Below are 16,604 nucleotides of genomic sequence, written 5' to 3' on the forward strand. Positions count from 1 at the left end.
GGGAACGGGGAATCTCTCTCACTTAAAAGAGTTTTTTCCCGGGGTGGTAACATTTTGTTTTCTTTCTTTTCCTCTTATCCTTCTGTGTATTTTCCTGTTTTTCAAAATTACTTCATTCACTCAGCAAATATTTACTGAGAGCCCACTATGTTCCAGGCACTGCTCTAGGAACTGGGGGAAACAGCAGTGAACAAGACACAAATCCTGTCCTCGCGGAACTTACACATTTTATTTGGAGAAGGCAGAAAATTAACAAGATAAGTCAATTAAGTGGCATGTTAGATGATGAGTGATCGGCAAAAAAAATAAGGCAAAGAAAGAGAATAAAGTCAATACTGCATTTACTTTTTGACCTGGAGGGGGAAGATATTCATCCAGGTAAAAGGACCGAATTCCGAACTTGCGCAGCGCTAAGACTGAGAGCCCGGGATACGCCAGCCCTGCAGGTGACGCTGCAGCCCGGGCCGGGCGGGGCGGGTTTAGGTGGGGCGCGGGAGCGCGAGGTGAAGCGGGTCACGTGATGTGAGGGGGCGGGAGCAGGAGGACCACGAACACACCGAGTTTGGCTCAGCACTTTCTCTCCCGAAAGGCGGGCGGAGCCGAAAACCAAACAAACGTCTTCTTAGAGCTTGGGGGCGGGGCAGGCGGGAGCAGACGGGGCCTCCAGAGCCGAAGCCTTCGCGGAGTTGGTTTTTCGGTTGCTGGTCGTTGTGGCCGAGAGGTCTGAGGTCGGGCTGAGACGTGGGGAGCAATGGCGACCTTTGTGAGCGAGCTGGAGGCGGCCAAGAAGAACTTGAGCGAGGCCCTGGGGGACAACGTGAAACAGTAAGAACTCTACGGACGCAGCCTCCGGGTTTCCGCGCGGGTGCTCCCCCAGCTTTGGGCTGCCGACCCACCATGGAGTTGTCCCCCGCGGCCGCGAGGCCTGTGCAGCCCTCGCGTAGTGGGTGGCGGGGCCTCTGGGTTTCTCGGGCCCGGTAAGGGGTCGGCGGGCAACCCCGACTCACCCGGCTGGAGGGGCCGGGCCTCCCTGCTTCCCTGCGGAACCTGGCGGGCGCCTTCGCCCGAGGCTCTGCCCTGGGTGGGGCGGGAAAAGCTTACTCCACGCCTTCACGCCCAAGGGCCTGTTGGGCGACTGCGGCCCGTGCGAGGGTGCGGGACGCGTGTGGCTGACTAGCGGCCTGGTCTGAGCCGGCACCGCGCAGGCGGCCCGCTCCCGGAGGGCTTCCTGGAGGCGGAGGCTTATTGAGGGCGGGTGTTGTGGAGGCACTGTCGGTAAGAGCGTGGACAGCAATTTCGGAAGGCAGACAGACCCTCCGGTGAAATAGCCTCCGAACACTACTGCAGTTATAATGATGATAGCAGTAGCAGACATTTACTGAACACCTTTTAAGCGCTCTAAATGTACTATCTCATCTAATCCTCACAACAGAGATGTGAGGTAGGTGCAGTTATCATTCCCGTTTGGTAGATGAGAAAACTGAGATTTTGAGAGGTTAAGTAACTCTTCAAAGTCATGGCAGGATTGGGGCCCTCGCATCTGATTTCTGGCTGTGATACCTTACAGAGGGTTGCAAAGGACCCCAGAGACTCTCAGACAGACTTTCACCCAGGTTATAGCAGGGGACCCAGTACACAGTCGGGTCAGATGTTGAAATGGCCGAGTGTAAAATCAATAACTCAATACAAGGCTGAAGTCATAGAAGGAACCCTCCGAGGTACAAGGTCGAGTCTGGAAATTTTCAAAACATTGTTATTACAATTTTATTTTTCTAAAATATAAGAAGCAAATTTTAAACGTTTAAAAGTATAAGTCTTGTGTTGTTGCTGCTAGATGGTTTCTGTGACATTCTACATGTCTGCATTACTCAACAGACACTCACTTTGAAATGATGTTTCTGGAGGAGCAAGGTGTTTGGGGGATCTTTCTTTTTCTCCAACACTTTCTCCTTCTCATCCTTCTACTTTTCATTATGGCTGGAGATTGAAGTTACTTAACTTGGATGTCATACGTGATTTTTGGAGTTTTTCCTTCTTGTGAAATTTTGGGGTGGCAGAGTCTACTTTTGATCCTAACAAGATAGATACGCAGAATTCCCATGTAAGACTTCTTGGAACATTCATGGTCTAAATGGAATAACTAAGAACAAAATATAGTTTTTAAAGATTATTTTAATATTAGGAACGTTAATAAATCAAACTACAAACACTAGAATTAAAATTTAATCATCTAATCTGTTATTTTGGCATAATTATTTAATTTTTTGTAAACATTCATTCCGAAAGATAAAATGTTCTACCTAAAGTTATATTTTAATATTCATGTTGACTTTGTCTCTTTCCTTGCTTACTTAATTAAAAACTCTTAATTATTTTAATGAGTAAAATTGACTGCCTTTACCTTCATTAATTACTATAGCTTATTTTTGTAATACTGACAGCTAAAATTTACACTTTTTAAGCACGAAAGACTTTTCACTCGGTTACATCTAAGATGCTTACAAATATTTGAAAGTGAATGTTTCCATGTTACAATAAACCTGGCTTGTGTGTATAATTGATTGATTAGATGCGATGGTGAACTCTGTGATCCCACACTCCTCACACAAGCTTGGGGTCGCGAGAAATGTTGAAGTTAGCATTTCCTGTTTGGTCTTTAAAGGTCAACACTGGCTATCAAACGTTGGTCAAATAGAGCTGCCAAAGCTAAATTTGGTGCATCTTTAGCTGAATCTCCACTAACAATGCAATCAAAATATGCTTTTGTGCCAGGAACAGTTAATGGTACAGTGTTGTTCTCTATTAGTTTTTTCCATTCTCTCATTGTCTTTTCCCCCTTCTGCTCCTTGAAAAGCGCTTCTTGGTTGAACAGTCTGTGATATTGCTATACAGTAATTTCTCACATTTCCTCCATGAGTAGTTTGCTTTGGTTTGTACAACGTGACCATTTAAATGTGGTCCTTGTTCGTAGGTAAAATATATAATAAGGTGTTTAAGGAACTCAGATATGAGTTGCTTTCTCTTTATGCAGTGGTCCTAATGTTCTTTATGTCAGGTTGTGTGCCCATGTCAGCTTGTAGAAAGAAATGAGCTTTGCTGGCTAACTCACTTTGTATAGTACCCAGTAGAGTTCTGGGTTCAAATGGGTGCCTAGTTTTTCGGATGATTTAGCCATATGTTATTTAATTTTCTCAAGGTATCTCAAGTGCTTCCTAGTCTGACCCATTTATACTCATCACTCATCATTCTCACCTACATAGAGGTTGACTAACTTTGTTTTTGGTATTTTTGAGGAAAACAGTCATTTGTCCATGGCTATACAGCAAGTTAATACAGGGACCAGGATTGGGGAGCGAGTCTTCAACTTGATAGCCAGTGCTGTCTATTTGGGCTAGAAAGTTTGCCACTGGAAAAGATAGACAGCATCATGTTGGTAGAGACTTGCCTTAGTTCTGGAACAAGTTCAGACACTCCAAATATAAATATATTTGCCTCTTTCTTATAAAATAGGAACACAGGGCTTTTAAAATAATGAAGTTTTTCTCATGTTACTATCTTCTTTTGTTGTAGAAAATGGGATAGGAAAAGACTTCTGTTTTTCTGTGGAGCTTTATTTCATTTTTTAGTTGTTCTTTAAAAAAAAGCAGGGGGTGGGGCATTTAAGTGTTTGCTGTTGGGAAGTTATTATTGACTATTGGGTGTGACTATCAGGTGAAACATGGTGCCAGGCTCTAGAACTAACATGTTTTGCTGTTGAATGAAATGGGTCTTGGGAAGCTTTAAGACCCCACTAAAGCTACAGGTTTTCTCCGGTGTGGGGGGAAGGGGGGGACGAGGGCAAAGCACAGGAACCCAGGCAATTACATATGTACTTAGCCAGACTTAAGCTAATCTGCATATGGGAGAACAGGAGAAACCCTGCCATGGGTGTAATAGGGCAGTAAGAGCATTAAACCATCTCATTTAGGAATCACTGCCTTTTTTTTTTTCTTTTTTGTTAGAAACTCAAATGAGCATTAGAAAGTAGCTAATCGTGAATTGAAAGTGATTGTAAAACATACTAAGTAATTTTTAGCCCTGTTTCTTGAAGGAGGAGTAGCTTTCTTCAGCACCGAAACAAGGGGTGTGGATGTGAAAAGTAAAGTATTTTACTCCTGTTTCTAATAATGTTGTTAAGGTATAAAAGATTGGATCCTTTTTTCCTACTAGTTAACTAATAATTTTTATGATTAGTGGTTGGTTTTCACTTTAAAAACCACTAAGTTTCTCATATGCTCAGGTATTTTTCTTTGTGGCAAGCTGTTGTAGAATCCCATTCAGCCAGGATAGATTAAAACTTGAGTTCATTTGAAAGGAAAGAGGTCACCCAGAATTGGTATTAATGTCCACTCCTCAGCCCATAAAACACATACACATTTAAAAATATAAATCTTTTTTAAAATTGAGGTATAATTGACATTTAACTTTATATTAGTCTCAGGGGTACAACATAATGATTCAGTATTTGTATATATTGCAAAATGGTCACCACAGTAACTCTGGTTCACGTCTCTCACCATACATAGTTTAAAAGATTCTTTTCTTGTGATGAGAACTTTTAAGATCTCTCAGCAATTTTCAAATATGCAATATTTGATAATTTTAATAATACTTTAAAATATAAATCTTAAGTGTAGGCTTCTGGTGAGCAGGCCTTTCAGAAGGGCAACAGTGAGAAGGGAAAGGTACAGCAGTGGTTTTTGGCTGGTTGACTCAAGAGTCTGATGCTGTGACTACTGCTCAGTCCCTTTTAGGGTGGACTTTCCTTCTTCTGATGGTGTTCTGACTCCTAAGTACCTTAAACAACAGAGATTTATTTTCTCACAGTTCTGGAGTCTAAAAGTCTGACATCAAGGTGTGAGCAGGGTTGTTGTCTTCTGAGGCCTCTCCCCTTGGGTTTTGCCTGCTGTCTCTCTCTCTGTGTCCTAATCTCTTCTTATGAGGACACCAATCACATTGGGTTAGGGCCCACCCTGACAACTCCATTTTTACTTAATTACCTCTTTAAAGGCCCTACTTCCAAGTACAGTCACATTCTGAGGTACTGGGGGTTAGGGCTTCAACAAATGAATTTGGGGGGAACACAACTCAGTCCATAACATTAGGGAATGCAAAATTTCCTTCCTTCCCTGGGAGTTGAGGCAGATAAGGTGAACTTGGGGAAGAAGCAAAACCTGAGGTTCTTAATATTGTTTCTGCCTCTGCAGATACTGGGCTAACTTAAAGTTGTGGTTCAAGCAGAAGATCAGCAAAGAAGAGTTTGACCTTGAAGCTCATAGACTTCTCACACAGGATAATGGTAAAATAATTATCTGGGGAGTTATTTTACTGTTCTGAAGTTTTCCCAGATTTGCAATAAATTAAAAATTTATTAAAAATTAAAAAAATTTTTTGGTTTTAGTGGTGTGTAAGGTCATTTAAATAATGTGGATATTTAAAATTAAATGTAAAGAATGGCAGAGTAGGGGATATCCAAAGTCCTTAAAAGCTAGACTGAAACAGTGGGTTCCTTATGTTGTAAATATTCTGTATTTGACTTGTGACAATCTTCCCTTTTTCAGTCCATTCTCACAACGATTTCCTCCTGGCTATTCTCACGCGTTGTCAGATTTTGGTGTCTACACCAGGTAAGGGAGTAGAAATACCTCCAGGGATGTCAGTCAGCAAAACCACAGAATGCTAGGCTTACTAGACTTTCACTTCCTTTAACAGACTTGTTTGCAAATGAAACGTTCTTTGAACTGCTCAGAAGAAACATTTTATTGTGTAATACAGATTCTTCTATAGAACCTTTTTAAAGCAGGTGATTTCTCTGTCCTTTCATTGACTTTTGGTCTTTACACCCCATTCAGCTGGGTTTAGATTACTTAAATAAATGAGAGGTGAGGAGGAGTGTAGGTGGTCAGGAGGAAGAAGCTGAGGAGTGAAGAGAGGGAATTTGCTGGTTAGGAGAGCGTTTCCATAGATATAGGGAAGGTAAAGTACGTGGAGGGGAAACCACAGCATATGTTGAGAACCTGGACTTTCTCCTCTTCTTAATTAAGTGAGATATTAGCACCTGGAAGTTTGGAGCTTCAGCATGTGTTTGGCAAACTATTGGTGAAGAACAAAGGTAGTGAATAGCAGCATGTTGGGGAGGTATGTGGATGCTAAGTCTGTCACTTCGACCTAAATAAATAGGTATAGACAGAATGATTTCTTTGTCCCTAATTTTTTGGAGCTTAAGTGGTACAAGTCACCTCTTTCAGTTTTATTTTAATCAGTCAAAAACAAATAACTAAATACATTAAAACTTTGCCTCATGATAAAGCTTATCCTGGGCTCTTGTTAAAAACTTGAATTTACAGGTACCTCTTACTGTAGATTAAATTGAATTTTTTGTTGTTTAAAGGGCCTGTGGTGATTCTGATGATCATTTATTAAAAGCCCATGTTTATCTAGAAATGACTAGTATTTTGTATCATCCCCCTCTGCTAAGCTCTGTTGTAAGATAGAGAATTCAGATGAGATCTCCTAAAGGCCTGTTCTCCACACTCAAAGAAGTCGCCATTGGTGTGAAGAATAATAAACAGTGAGCGTTTGTTTACAGAGATTGGTGTTAGAGAGGGAAGGCTGTTTTCCACCCCTCACCACACCCCTCACTGCACATCCTACACTGTGTCACATTTCTAATGTTTTATTTAATTTAAATAGAAGTGGACTTTCGCCAATTAGATCATAAAGATAATCCACTTCATTGTATAAAGTTTAATTTGATCAGAAAAGCCAGCATTGTGAGGATTAGATGTTACTTTTTAGGTAGGTATATTCTAAAGTGCCACACACCCAGAAGGTTCAGTGGGACGATCGGAAATAAAAACCTTGGTTGATAGGAGTCAAGGGGCTTGGGTTCAAGTTTAGGTTTTGCCACTAGCTTAGATAATGTAGTTAATTATTGAGCGTTCTTAGCATCCACATTTATAAAATAGAAACAGTAATATCTACCCTGCGGGATTATAAAAAAAAAAAACAGATGAAAGAACATGCAAAAAGTGCTCTTAAAAATAAAAAATGCCAAAAAAATACGAAGTGGTATTAGTATAGGTGGCTGATTTTAATTAAATAAAGCCTTTGATATTCTTGAATGTTTGTTGTTGGTTAAAAATAAATGAAGAAACATTGGAATTTAGAGATTATTTCTCAAACACCCAAAATATCTTCCCTTAAAATGAAATTAATATTTGCTTGCAACAAAGGTGATTTCTATTAAAAGTAAAGTATAGAAATACAGTTTTTTGTACTTTAATAATTGTGGTTAGGTTGGTTACTGTTTTTCTAAGTCAGGCAGGAAGGATGATTTTAATAATGTTATTTATTGAATACTGTAACTGCAGTGCCTTAGACGCTTTACGTGCATTATCATTAATCCTCACAACAACTCTTCAGAGGTATTGGCCTCTTTTTTATATGCTAGGAAACAAACTTCAGAGGAGAGAAAACAAAACAAAATAAAAACTTACCTGAGGCCCTCTTCTGCTAGTAAGTAGAAGTGTTGGATCCAAACCAAAATCTGACTGCTGCTGTGAAGCCCTCCTTCCTTGGGGTCACAGTCAGTCCTTGCCATGCTTTGCTTCCTCACCCGAGGTATTTGGCCACTCAGCAGCAGCATTGCCTAACATCGAGTTCCATTCATCAGGGAAATCATCTAAGATTGACCGGCCTTACCAGGTGTGATCTAGGTGTGCCAAAGACACTTAAAGTGATGGAGAAGAGGAACTTGACTTCCCAAATAGTTCTTTTTTAGCTGAGGAACCAGGAATATTTTTTCAAAGCTTTACAAACTCATTCTTCCAAAAACATCAAGATGAAATAATGTTTTGCTAGAATGATGGGTGATTTTTTTTTTTTCTTTTCCTAAAAAAATTCTTTGGGATATTTTCTTCAAGTGTACTGTAATGAGCTTGTATAACTTTTGATTTTTTTTTTTTAACACTAAACTATATATGTTCATGGTTTAAAAAAAAATAGTACAGAGGGTCTTAGAATGAAAAGCTTCCCACTCCTAGACCAGCTTGTTCTCAGAGACAACTGCTTTTGTTTTTTGTTCTTCTTATGGGACCTCAGTGGCTCCTTATAGTGTGCTGAAACGTCTTTCTGGATTGACTGGTTGTAAACATCTGTCTTGCCTTATTGCTCTGTGTTTTGTGAGATTTCCTCAATTCTTTCTTTCGGCCTTTCTGTCCAGTGCATTCTTTAATTCAGCAATTTTTGTAGCATCGTCTTTTTGTTTTATGGATACCCATCTTTTCAAACTTCTCTGAGGACCTGAATTAGAAATTATTCAGGTTCTTTGTGTTGCCTGAATTCTTTATCTCTAGGATCTCATTTTTTTTTTTTTTTTAGTTTGGTCTTTCTTACCATGTTACAGCTTATCATCAAATGTCTGAGAATCCACATTTACGAATGAAGCATAAAACCTGGAGATTGTGCTTTAGAGTGAGCTGACGGGAGGCCAGCCATTACAGTGAGGTTCCTCAAATGCCAGCCTGCAGAGAACTGTGCTCTAGGGTACCAACATTCATACCAGCTACCTCAGTAAATCCCAGAAATTTTGTTCTATTTAACTAGAGAAGAGTTCTCCATTCTCCTGTCCCTGCCACCTGTTTATACTGCACTATATACAGGAGTGAGTGGGGCTGGTTTCATGGGGCCAGGAACTGTCCATGAACTTGGAAGGGCCTGCACTTGGTTTAGTGCTGTACTGTGGTTATCTTGAAATTCTTAACTTTTGAGCAAGGGACCCTGCACTTTTGTTTTGTACTGAGTTCAGTCCTGGGGGTGAGGGAAGGGGTTTGTATGGATGACTTTTCAATATAGATCTTCCATTAATCTTGTTTTTAGCTGTACTATCCCTCCTGGTTTCCACTGCGCTCACCTCCAAATCCAGATTCTTTGTGGATATCTACTAGTCAGGTTTATTTACTTCCACCTATTTACCAACCTTGCCAGCTTAGGTCACAGCTTCCAAGTGTCCGCTTTGTAAGTTGGCTCCTTTTTAGCCCATCTTTGAAATTTGTTGAGATCTCATCTTGGTCTGCCACTCGTTTTCCTTTTTATCTGTGTTGTGGATGTGTGCCATTTACTTTTTTCTACTATCATTTTTAGTAGGGTCTTGGAAGAGAGAGGAGACAAATACATGTGCTCATTTCACCATCTTGAACTAGGAAATTCTGTCCTGCTTTTATAATACTACTGCTACTAATAAGCAGACAAACACCCAGTAAACAATTAAAAATGTGAAAAACAAATTTGTCTTCCTAAAAGAACAATTTTGGTTACAGCTAGAAAAAAAATGTGATTTGAGAGAAGTTTTGTTTAGAGAAGGAGAATGTTTTGTTTAGAGAAGGAGAATGAGAAGATCTGAATTTAAGCATTTGTTCATTTTCATCATTTGAGCATTTCATACTTTTTTAGCCTAAAGTGAAAACAAACTTAGCAGTTATCAATTGTCATTCTTTTCTCTTACGATTGTTATTTTTCTGTCTTATAGAGGGTGCTGGATCTTTACCCTGGACAGGGGGTTCTGCAGCCAAACCTGGAAAACCAAAGGGAAAGAAAAAGCTTTCTTCTGTTCGTCAGAAATTTGATGTAGGTTGTTCAGTAGATCTTGGTAACGACTGATTTAAGCACTGGTGTGATGGAACTGGCTTTAGTTTTTTAATGAATATTACAATTCTGATAGTAAAGTTGAAAAAAAAGGGCATGATTTGGGGAGAAAATGGTGTTATTATATTTGAATTTGGTGAAGAGGGTTTCAAAGATTGTGTCTGAATTTTTATTCTAGTTATTGTGTAATTATTAATATGTTATCATTAGTACCTAATGATTTTTCAGTGATTCAACAACTATGCCTATGTTCTTTTTCCTCTTAAATATCTTTGTGGAATGAATAATGTTTCTCAGATTGAAGACTTCTGTTCCAAGGGTCCAGGAGGCCCAGAGGCCTCTGGCAGGATGCTGCTGATGCCCCACTAGGCCTTGAGCCTTCTGGGGATCCTCAGAGAAATCTTGGAGGCATTGGGCTATAAAATTTGTAAACGTTTTAGAATAACTCGCTTTTTTTTTTTTCTGGTTCATATCCAGGGAACAAAGTTTCCCAAAAGTATCCCTTTTATGGATTTGACTGGGTATTGATAGCTTTATTCATTAACATCAACAAACATTTATTTATTTCTACCTTGGCTCTATGTTTTAAGTCAAGAATATTCGATCTGGAGGGCATCAGTATCTCCAGAGAGGTATACTTGGTTTAAAAAAGCATGTTTGATATAAAATACAGTTTTATACTTACTTGGAAAATGGAAAAACAACAAGTATTGCTTTTATAATACAAACTTCAAACAGGACAAGCCATATTCGCTACAAAATCTTGTGAGTTGGGCTGAAGCAAAAGCTACTGAGGCATATCTCCCACTGATCATGGAGAATATAATTGGGCTATCAGCATCTCCCAGAGGAAGGCTGAGGTTTTATGAGTGGAAAAGATTGGGAAAAACTATCTTTAAAAAAACTAACGACTGTGTCTTAGAAAGATTCTGTGTTGAGAATTGTTAGTAGAAGATAATAGTAAAGAGTTACACTGCCCTACATTATCTTGGAATATTTGTTATTAGATCTGTTATATTGGTTAGCTAGGTTTTTTTTAGGGCTTTTTTTTAAGCATTAATTATATATTTTTACTTTCAGAATCTGCTTACTTACAAGTATACTTAAAATACTCTGACTTGTTTGAAAATAGTTTTATATCTTCTCCTTCTCCCCAATTGTTATTTTTAGCACAGAGCCGTATATTCTGTGATTACCGAGGTATTAATTGAATAGAATAAACTGCTATGCATAGTACTGTTACTCCCCATAACTCATGTCTTCGTTATTACTATGTAATGGGTGTGAATCTGTGATTAGTTGTGCATGAGTTACTTTTTTTTTTTTTTTTTAACTCTTGTGGTATAGTTTTGGTGGCATTAATTTGTGGGATCTCAGGTCCAATTCATAGGTTACTTTTGTTTGTGTCTTATTACTTGCCACATAATGAATAATTTTGAAAAGTTTTCTTACCCATAGCATAGATTCCAGCCTCAAAATCCTCTCTCGGGAGCCCAGCAGTTTGTGGCCAAGGATCCCCAAGATGATGATGACTTGAAACTTTGTTCCCATACAATGATGCTTCCCACCCGGGGTCAGCTTGAAGGGAGAATGATAGTGACTGCTTACGAGCATGGGCTGGACAACGTCACCGAGGAGGCTGTCTCAGCTGTGGTCTATGCGGTGGAGGTTGGTTTGCTTGTGGCAGAAACACTCTTACACATTGAATGTGACAAGCTTGTGTGAGTTATTCAAAGTTGGTACTGCAAGAAAAGAACTAAAATGTGACTCTGATCTCAGAATTGTCATCGTTGAAAGTTGTTTTCTTTAGAGGGGAGAAACATCACAATCCAAACAATTGCTTTCAGTTAACAGACTAAGCTTTTCAGAAAGGTTACTTGTGGCATACACTTTGGATGTTTAATTTCTCAACAAGGGGACAGTTTTTAAGCAAAAATAAAAAACAAAATGAGATTGAGAATCCTAAAGATTAAAATCACTTGATGTTGCTGTGGTACGGCATTTGAAGAGCATTATTAGACTTGGCGTCTGAACTGTGGGATTCTTGTCTCAGCACACTCTTTCATTCATTCATTTTACTCATTTAGTTACTCGACAGAACATACACTGGGCTCTAGAGTGCACAGGTACTGACCGGTGACGTTGGGTCATTCCTTTCTATTCTCTGGGCCTCCGTTTCCTTGCTGGTGCCTCAGAGATTATAATAGCTGTCTCATGAAGTTATAAACATTGAATCATAAATTGTACCATGAAGTCCTGACATGAGCTGATCTTATTGGTAGAATTGAAACATCGTCCCCGACCCCAGCACCCCTGTTAATAAGGGTAGGCTGGGACTGGTTCTGTCTCTGTTTTCGCAGACATTCTCTAACCCTCTCTTAGGTACTTGGCTCTCACAAAGGTGAAGAGATATTAGATACCTAACTTTCTGTTTATTTCCTATATATCTTTTGTTTATGTGGCTTTTGAGAGAGCCAAGGTTCTTTTTATGCAAGGATTTTAGTAGATTGGGCACTATAACCAATATGTTCCTGATCGTGAAACATTTTGTACCATTTTAAACCAAGCTTCAAGGTAGTTTGCTGCTTAAAAAAATTACTTATTTTTGTACTTTTATTTAAAGCTATCTGAACATCATTTTTGAGAGAGAGGAGCCAATTCAGAGCTATAAAAACTTTAATAAATTTCAGGTAGAGCAAGCCCATCCTAAATAGAACTAAATAAAAATAGCATGTCTCCCTTTGCTCTTTTCTACACCCTCCTACCCTGGTATGTATGGCTCTGTGGCTCTTTAGTGAACATTCGTTTGGTTTCAGCACTTGTTTGCCTGTCTCACGTCTCCATCCACTAAATGCCAATAAACATTTTTTGGTCAAAGGAAGTTTTATGGTTTGCTTTTAAAGAGGAGTTCATGCTTTTTTTTTCTCTTTTTTTTCTTGTTTTTACAGAATCACCTTAAAGATATACTGACATCAGTTGTGTCAAGAAGGAAAGCTTATCGACTACGTGATGGTCACTTTAAATATGCCTTTGGTAGTAATGTGACCCCACAACCATACCTGAAGAATAGTGTAGTAGCTTACAACAACTTAATAGAAAGGTATATGAAGTTTCTTGTGATTTTTGCATCCATCCTTCCTAATTGGTTACACTACTCTTTTGTAATAGACCACTGTTAAAATTGGTTACTGGGGCTCTGTGCGTCTAAGGTACCTCTGAGAGCAGTATGGTTTTATTTTCTTAGGTTGCATCCTTGCGTGATAACTAGTGAATTCTTTTGGTACTCTTTATATTGGAAGTGAAGTTGTAGAGTTTGGCTGCTGCATGTGGTTTAAAGTGAGTGCCCCCCACTTTCCGAAGTACAGTGGAGTAGTTCCCTGGGGCAGTGCGTCTGGATGCTTCCTGAGGGGCAGCACCTGACTGGTGGGGGGAGTGGGCCGGCTCTCACTCAGGAACGTGACCTGTGCTTGTTGGGTCAAGGTTGGGTTTCTTGATGGTGGGAGGAGGAGCAGTAGGTGATTCTCCAGGTCCTTATCTGGCTTTTTTAGCTGTAGCTCAAGATGGCGGCCTGTGCTGGGTGTCGTCAGGTTGCTCTTGGCATCCTCTTGTGCAGATCTGGTCTCTCAGCTCTGATCTCTGGAACCTCTCTGTCTGCACTCCACTGTGGGCTCCCAGGACCTCTCTGATGTTCTGAGTCATCCGTCTGAGATGACCTGGATTACCTTCATCCCTGTGTTGTCTGTTTTCAGGGAGAAGAGAGGTAAAGAGATGACAAGGGAGATAAAACTTCAGAGAAAAAAGTGTGATTGGGAAGGCTGGCAGGAGTGATGCTGGGGAAGAAGTAATGGGCAGGGAAGGCAGGAGGAGTGATGGTGAGGGATGTGGGGCGGGAAAGCTGAGCAGGGAGTTGAACAGAGCAGACAATGCTGACACCATGGGGAGGGCGTGGTACTGGTGCCTGTTTCATGGTTCTGAAGACCTTGAGACGGCTCACAGGGCTCATTTGGAAGATCACTGGCGTAAACTGGGTTCACTATTTAGATTGCCATAGGTGAAGATTTACTTTCTCAATCTCATTCAGGCATATCTGTTTGGGATTATTTGTTCTCATTTGTGAGTCATTCTTCTCTAGAGAAAAACAAACCAAAAAGAGTAAAAGAGTGGCCCCTCGTAGCGGGTGAGCGCTGGAGCGGTGTGTGACCCTGTGTGTGACCCTGCCGGGCCTCCAGCTGCCCTCCCCCCCTGCCAGCCTGTCCCTGTGAGGCTCCTGTCTCACCGTCGGCCGCTTGTTTCTCTATCAGCGCTGCCTTTGTCTGCTGCCGGAGCCCACGCTCACGCTCCACTCGTGCTTTTGTTCTGGTTCACTCCGCACTGTTGTTTCAGCTCCTGCGTGCTCTCCAAAATTGCATAGGTTATCTCCTACTGTATTACCATACAAAAATTATGTCTGACTTCCCAGCTGATGTTATATCTGGGTTCTATTTTGGGAAATTGGCAAGATCTGGATGAATTTTCTCCACCCTCCATTTTTGCCTCTTGCTTTTTTTGTGCTTTATTTTCTTTTCTTGCTTGTTATTTTTGATCCTGTTGTCTCCAGTATCATTTACCTTCCTCTCCAAGTTGGTTGTTTCCAATTTCATTTTCCTTTAATGAATGTCTATTATTTTTTTCCAACTAGAAGCTCTTTAAGGGCAGGGAACAATTTTGACTCAGTATCCTGACTTAGTATTTTAGCACTGTGGAGGGAGGAGGGTAAATGCAGTTGCACTGCATTTTATTTCCAGCCCAGCAGATGGGCTGCCTTTAAAAATTAAAATTATAGACTACTCATGTATACACTGGCTGAAGGATAATTGGATTTCTGATTCACGTTGCGATATATTTTATAAGAAGTATTCTAGCAGCCCATCCCTATTCTGTTTGTTCAGGTGTGTCCATCTTACTTACTGGGAATATTTCTGAAATGTTTTGTCTCCAGCCCTCCAGCCTTTTCTGCTGCTTGTGCTGGCCAGAATCCAGCGTCTCACCTGCCCCCTGACGACGCTGAGCAGCAGGCTGCACTCCTGCTGGCGTGCTCGGGGGACACGCTGCCCACATCTTTGCCTCCAGTGAACATGTACGACCTTTTTGAAGCTTTGCAGGTAACTCTTGGCTCCATAAGGTTCACCTCGATTTATGGATAGGTTCAAAGTTTCTTCAAGTCTACAAAGATATTCACTAGCTTTTCCATTTCCTGGCTTTTGTTTTTCAGTTTTTGTTGTTTGTTATTAAAGCCATTAATAGTAACCTAATCTTTCAAACCCCGGGCTCAAGAGTCCTTCCTAACTTACCTCCCGCATCCCTCACCTCCCCGGTGAAAGAAAAAAAATCTCCTTGTCCCCTTATTTCTATTTCAGAGCCTTGGTATTTCCTTGTTTTCTTGTAATCTGATTTGGGATTAATTAGGTTCAGGCTTAAAACTTACAGGTTTGTGTGTCTTTTGTGTGAGTGTTTTGTTGATATAAACCTTACTTTCATTTTCTATGTTGGAAAAATAAGTGTACTGAAGTATAATTGGAGACGTGCTGATTTTTTTTTAATCCCAGGTACACAGGGAAGTCATTCCTACACACACTGTATATGCTCTCAACATTGAAAGGATCATTATGAAACTCTGGCATCCAAATCATGAAGAGCTGCAGCAAGACAAAGTCCACTGCCAGCGCTTGGCAGCCAAGGAGGGGCTTTTGCTCTGCTGAATTAGGATTTGAGGGTGTGGGGCCCTCAGCAAATTCATTGATTATTGGGAATTGAATGTTTTGGGGGTCCACATTTCAAGACTGAAGTGTGTAGAGTAAATACAACCTTTCCTATGGAAATGTGATAGTACATTTTGTGTTGCTACTGTGAAGCCATTAACAAATCTGATTTTAATAATGACCCATATCTCTGTATGTATGTGTGTGTGTGTTCCCAGTTATGGGAATAGGCACTGAGAAAGTTCTGTGCCTGGAATGGTGCTGTTTAGGCATCTGAGGCCTAGTATCCTGTGGTCTGCATGTGAGGTAGGTGACATTCTAGAACAAAGAAGCTGTTATAACTTAGTCCCCACGATCAGCAGGACATCTGTGTGTTTAGAGATGTCACATAGTCTGTATCTGGCAAGTCTAAAATTTCTGCTTTTCTCCTGAAGAAAGAACTGTGCTTTTAACACAGTGTTAAAAATTGGTTATCATTTTTAGTGACCAGTTTTATATATATATATATATATATATATATATATTTTTTTTTTTTTTTTTGTGACCAGTTTAATTTTTAACAGGTATAGGTAGTTGCCTAAAGATTCATTACAACTCCATAGAAAATAAGACTTAGAAATGCTGTGCTATTAGACAAAATAAAGTCCTTTCTTTAAATTAAAAACCAAATCAAAACAATCTTAGAATGTAATTAACCTTATAAAATACCTTCTCATAACTCAAGTTTCTTTTATAGAGTTGTTATGCCCAAAGACTTTGATTGGCAGGTTCATCTATTAATTATTCCTGTAGACTGTTTTAAGAAGTCCATGTAAACATATTGGATTTATACTTGGTAATTCTCCTATTCCTATGAAATATCTTTTTCTATACTTTCAAATGGCAGTGTTACTAATAACTGTTTGTTTCTTTAGCGATATGTTGCCTTTTAGTCAAGAGATGTTATTGGTGGATACATTAGAATGTACAGATGGGTTTAAGTAGGTCTGAATAATATATGTATAGATATGTATATATGGTTCAATATCTGGATCTGTGTATTTGGTTTTGTACTTTAAATGCGACAAATAAACCTTTTGGGAGAAAACTTTTTTTGTTTATTAAAGTAAACATATAAGGAATACTGCCTTCTACAGAAATATGAAGAACCTTGCTTTATGAGATCTTAGCAGAGACTTTTCA

General features: G+C 39.8%; 1 protein-coding gene across 1 annotated transcript; it reads left to right on the forward strand.

Moving 5' to 3' along the window:
- Positions 1–539: 539 nt before the first annotated feature.
- Positions 540–15,939, forward strand: TADA1 (transcriptional adaptor 1). Its single transcript, XM_061185773.1, has 8 exons — positions 540–825; positions 5,247–5,338; positions 5,601–5,666; positions 9,569–9,666; positions 11,143–11,352; positions 12,633–12,784; positions 14,663–14,825; positions 15,270–15,939. Exons 1-8 carry the CDS (start codon positions 752–754, stop codon positions 15,420–15,422), a joined length of 1,008 nt encoding a protein of 335 aa, XP_061041756.1. The 5' UTR covers positions 540–751; the 3' UTR covers positions 15,423–15,939.
- Positions 15,940–16,604: the final 665 nt, after the last annotated feature.

This window comes from Eubalaena glacialis, chromosome 3 (assembly GCF_028564815.1).
Source record: "Eubalaena glacialis isolate mEubGla1 chromosome 3, mEubGla1.1.hap2.+ XY, whole genome shotgun sequence".
Taxonomy (NCBI): domain Eukaryota; kingdom Metazoa; phylum Chordata; class Mammalia; order Artiodactyla; family Balaenidae; genus Eubalaena; species Eubalaena glacialis.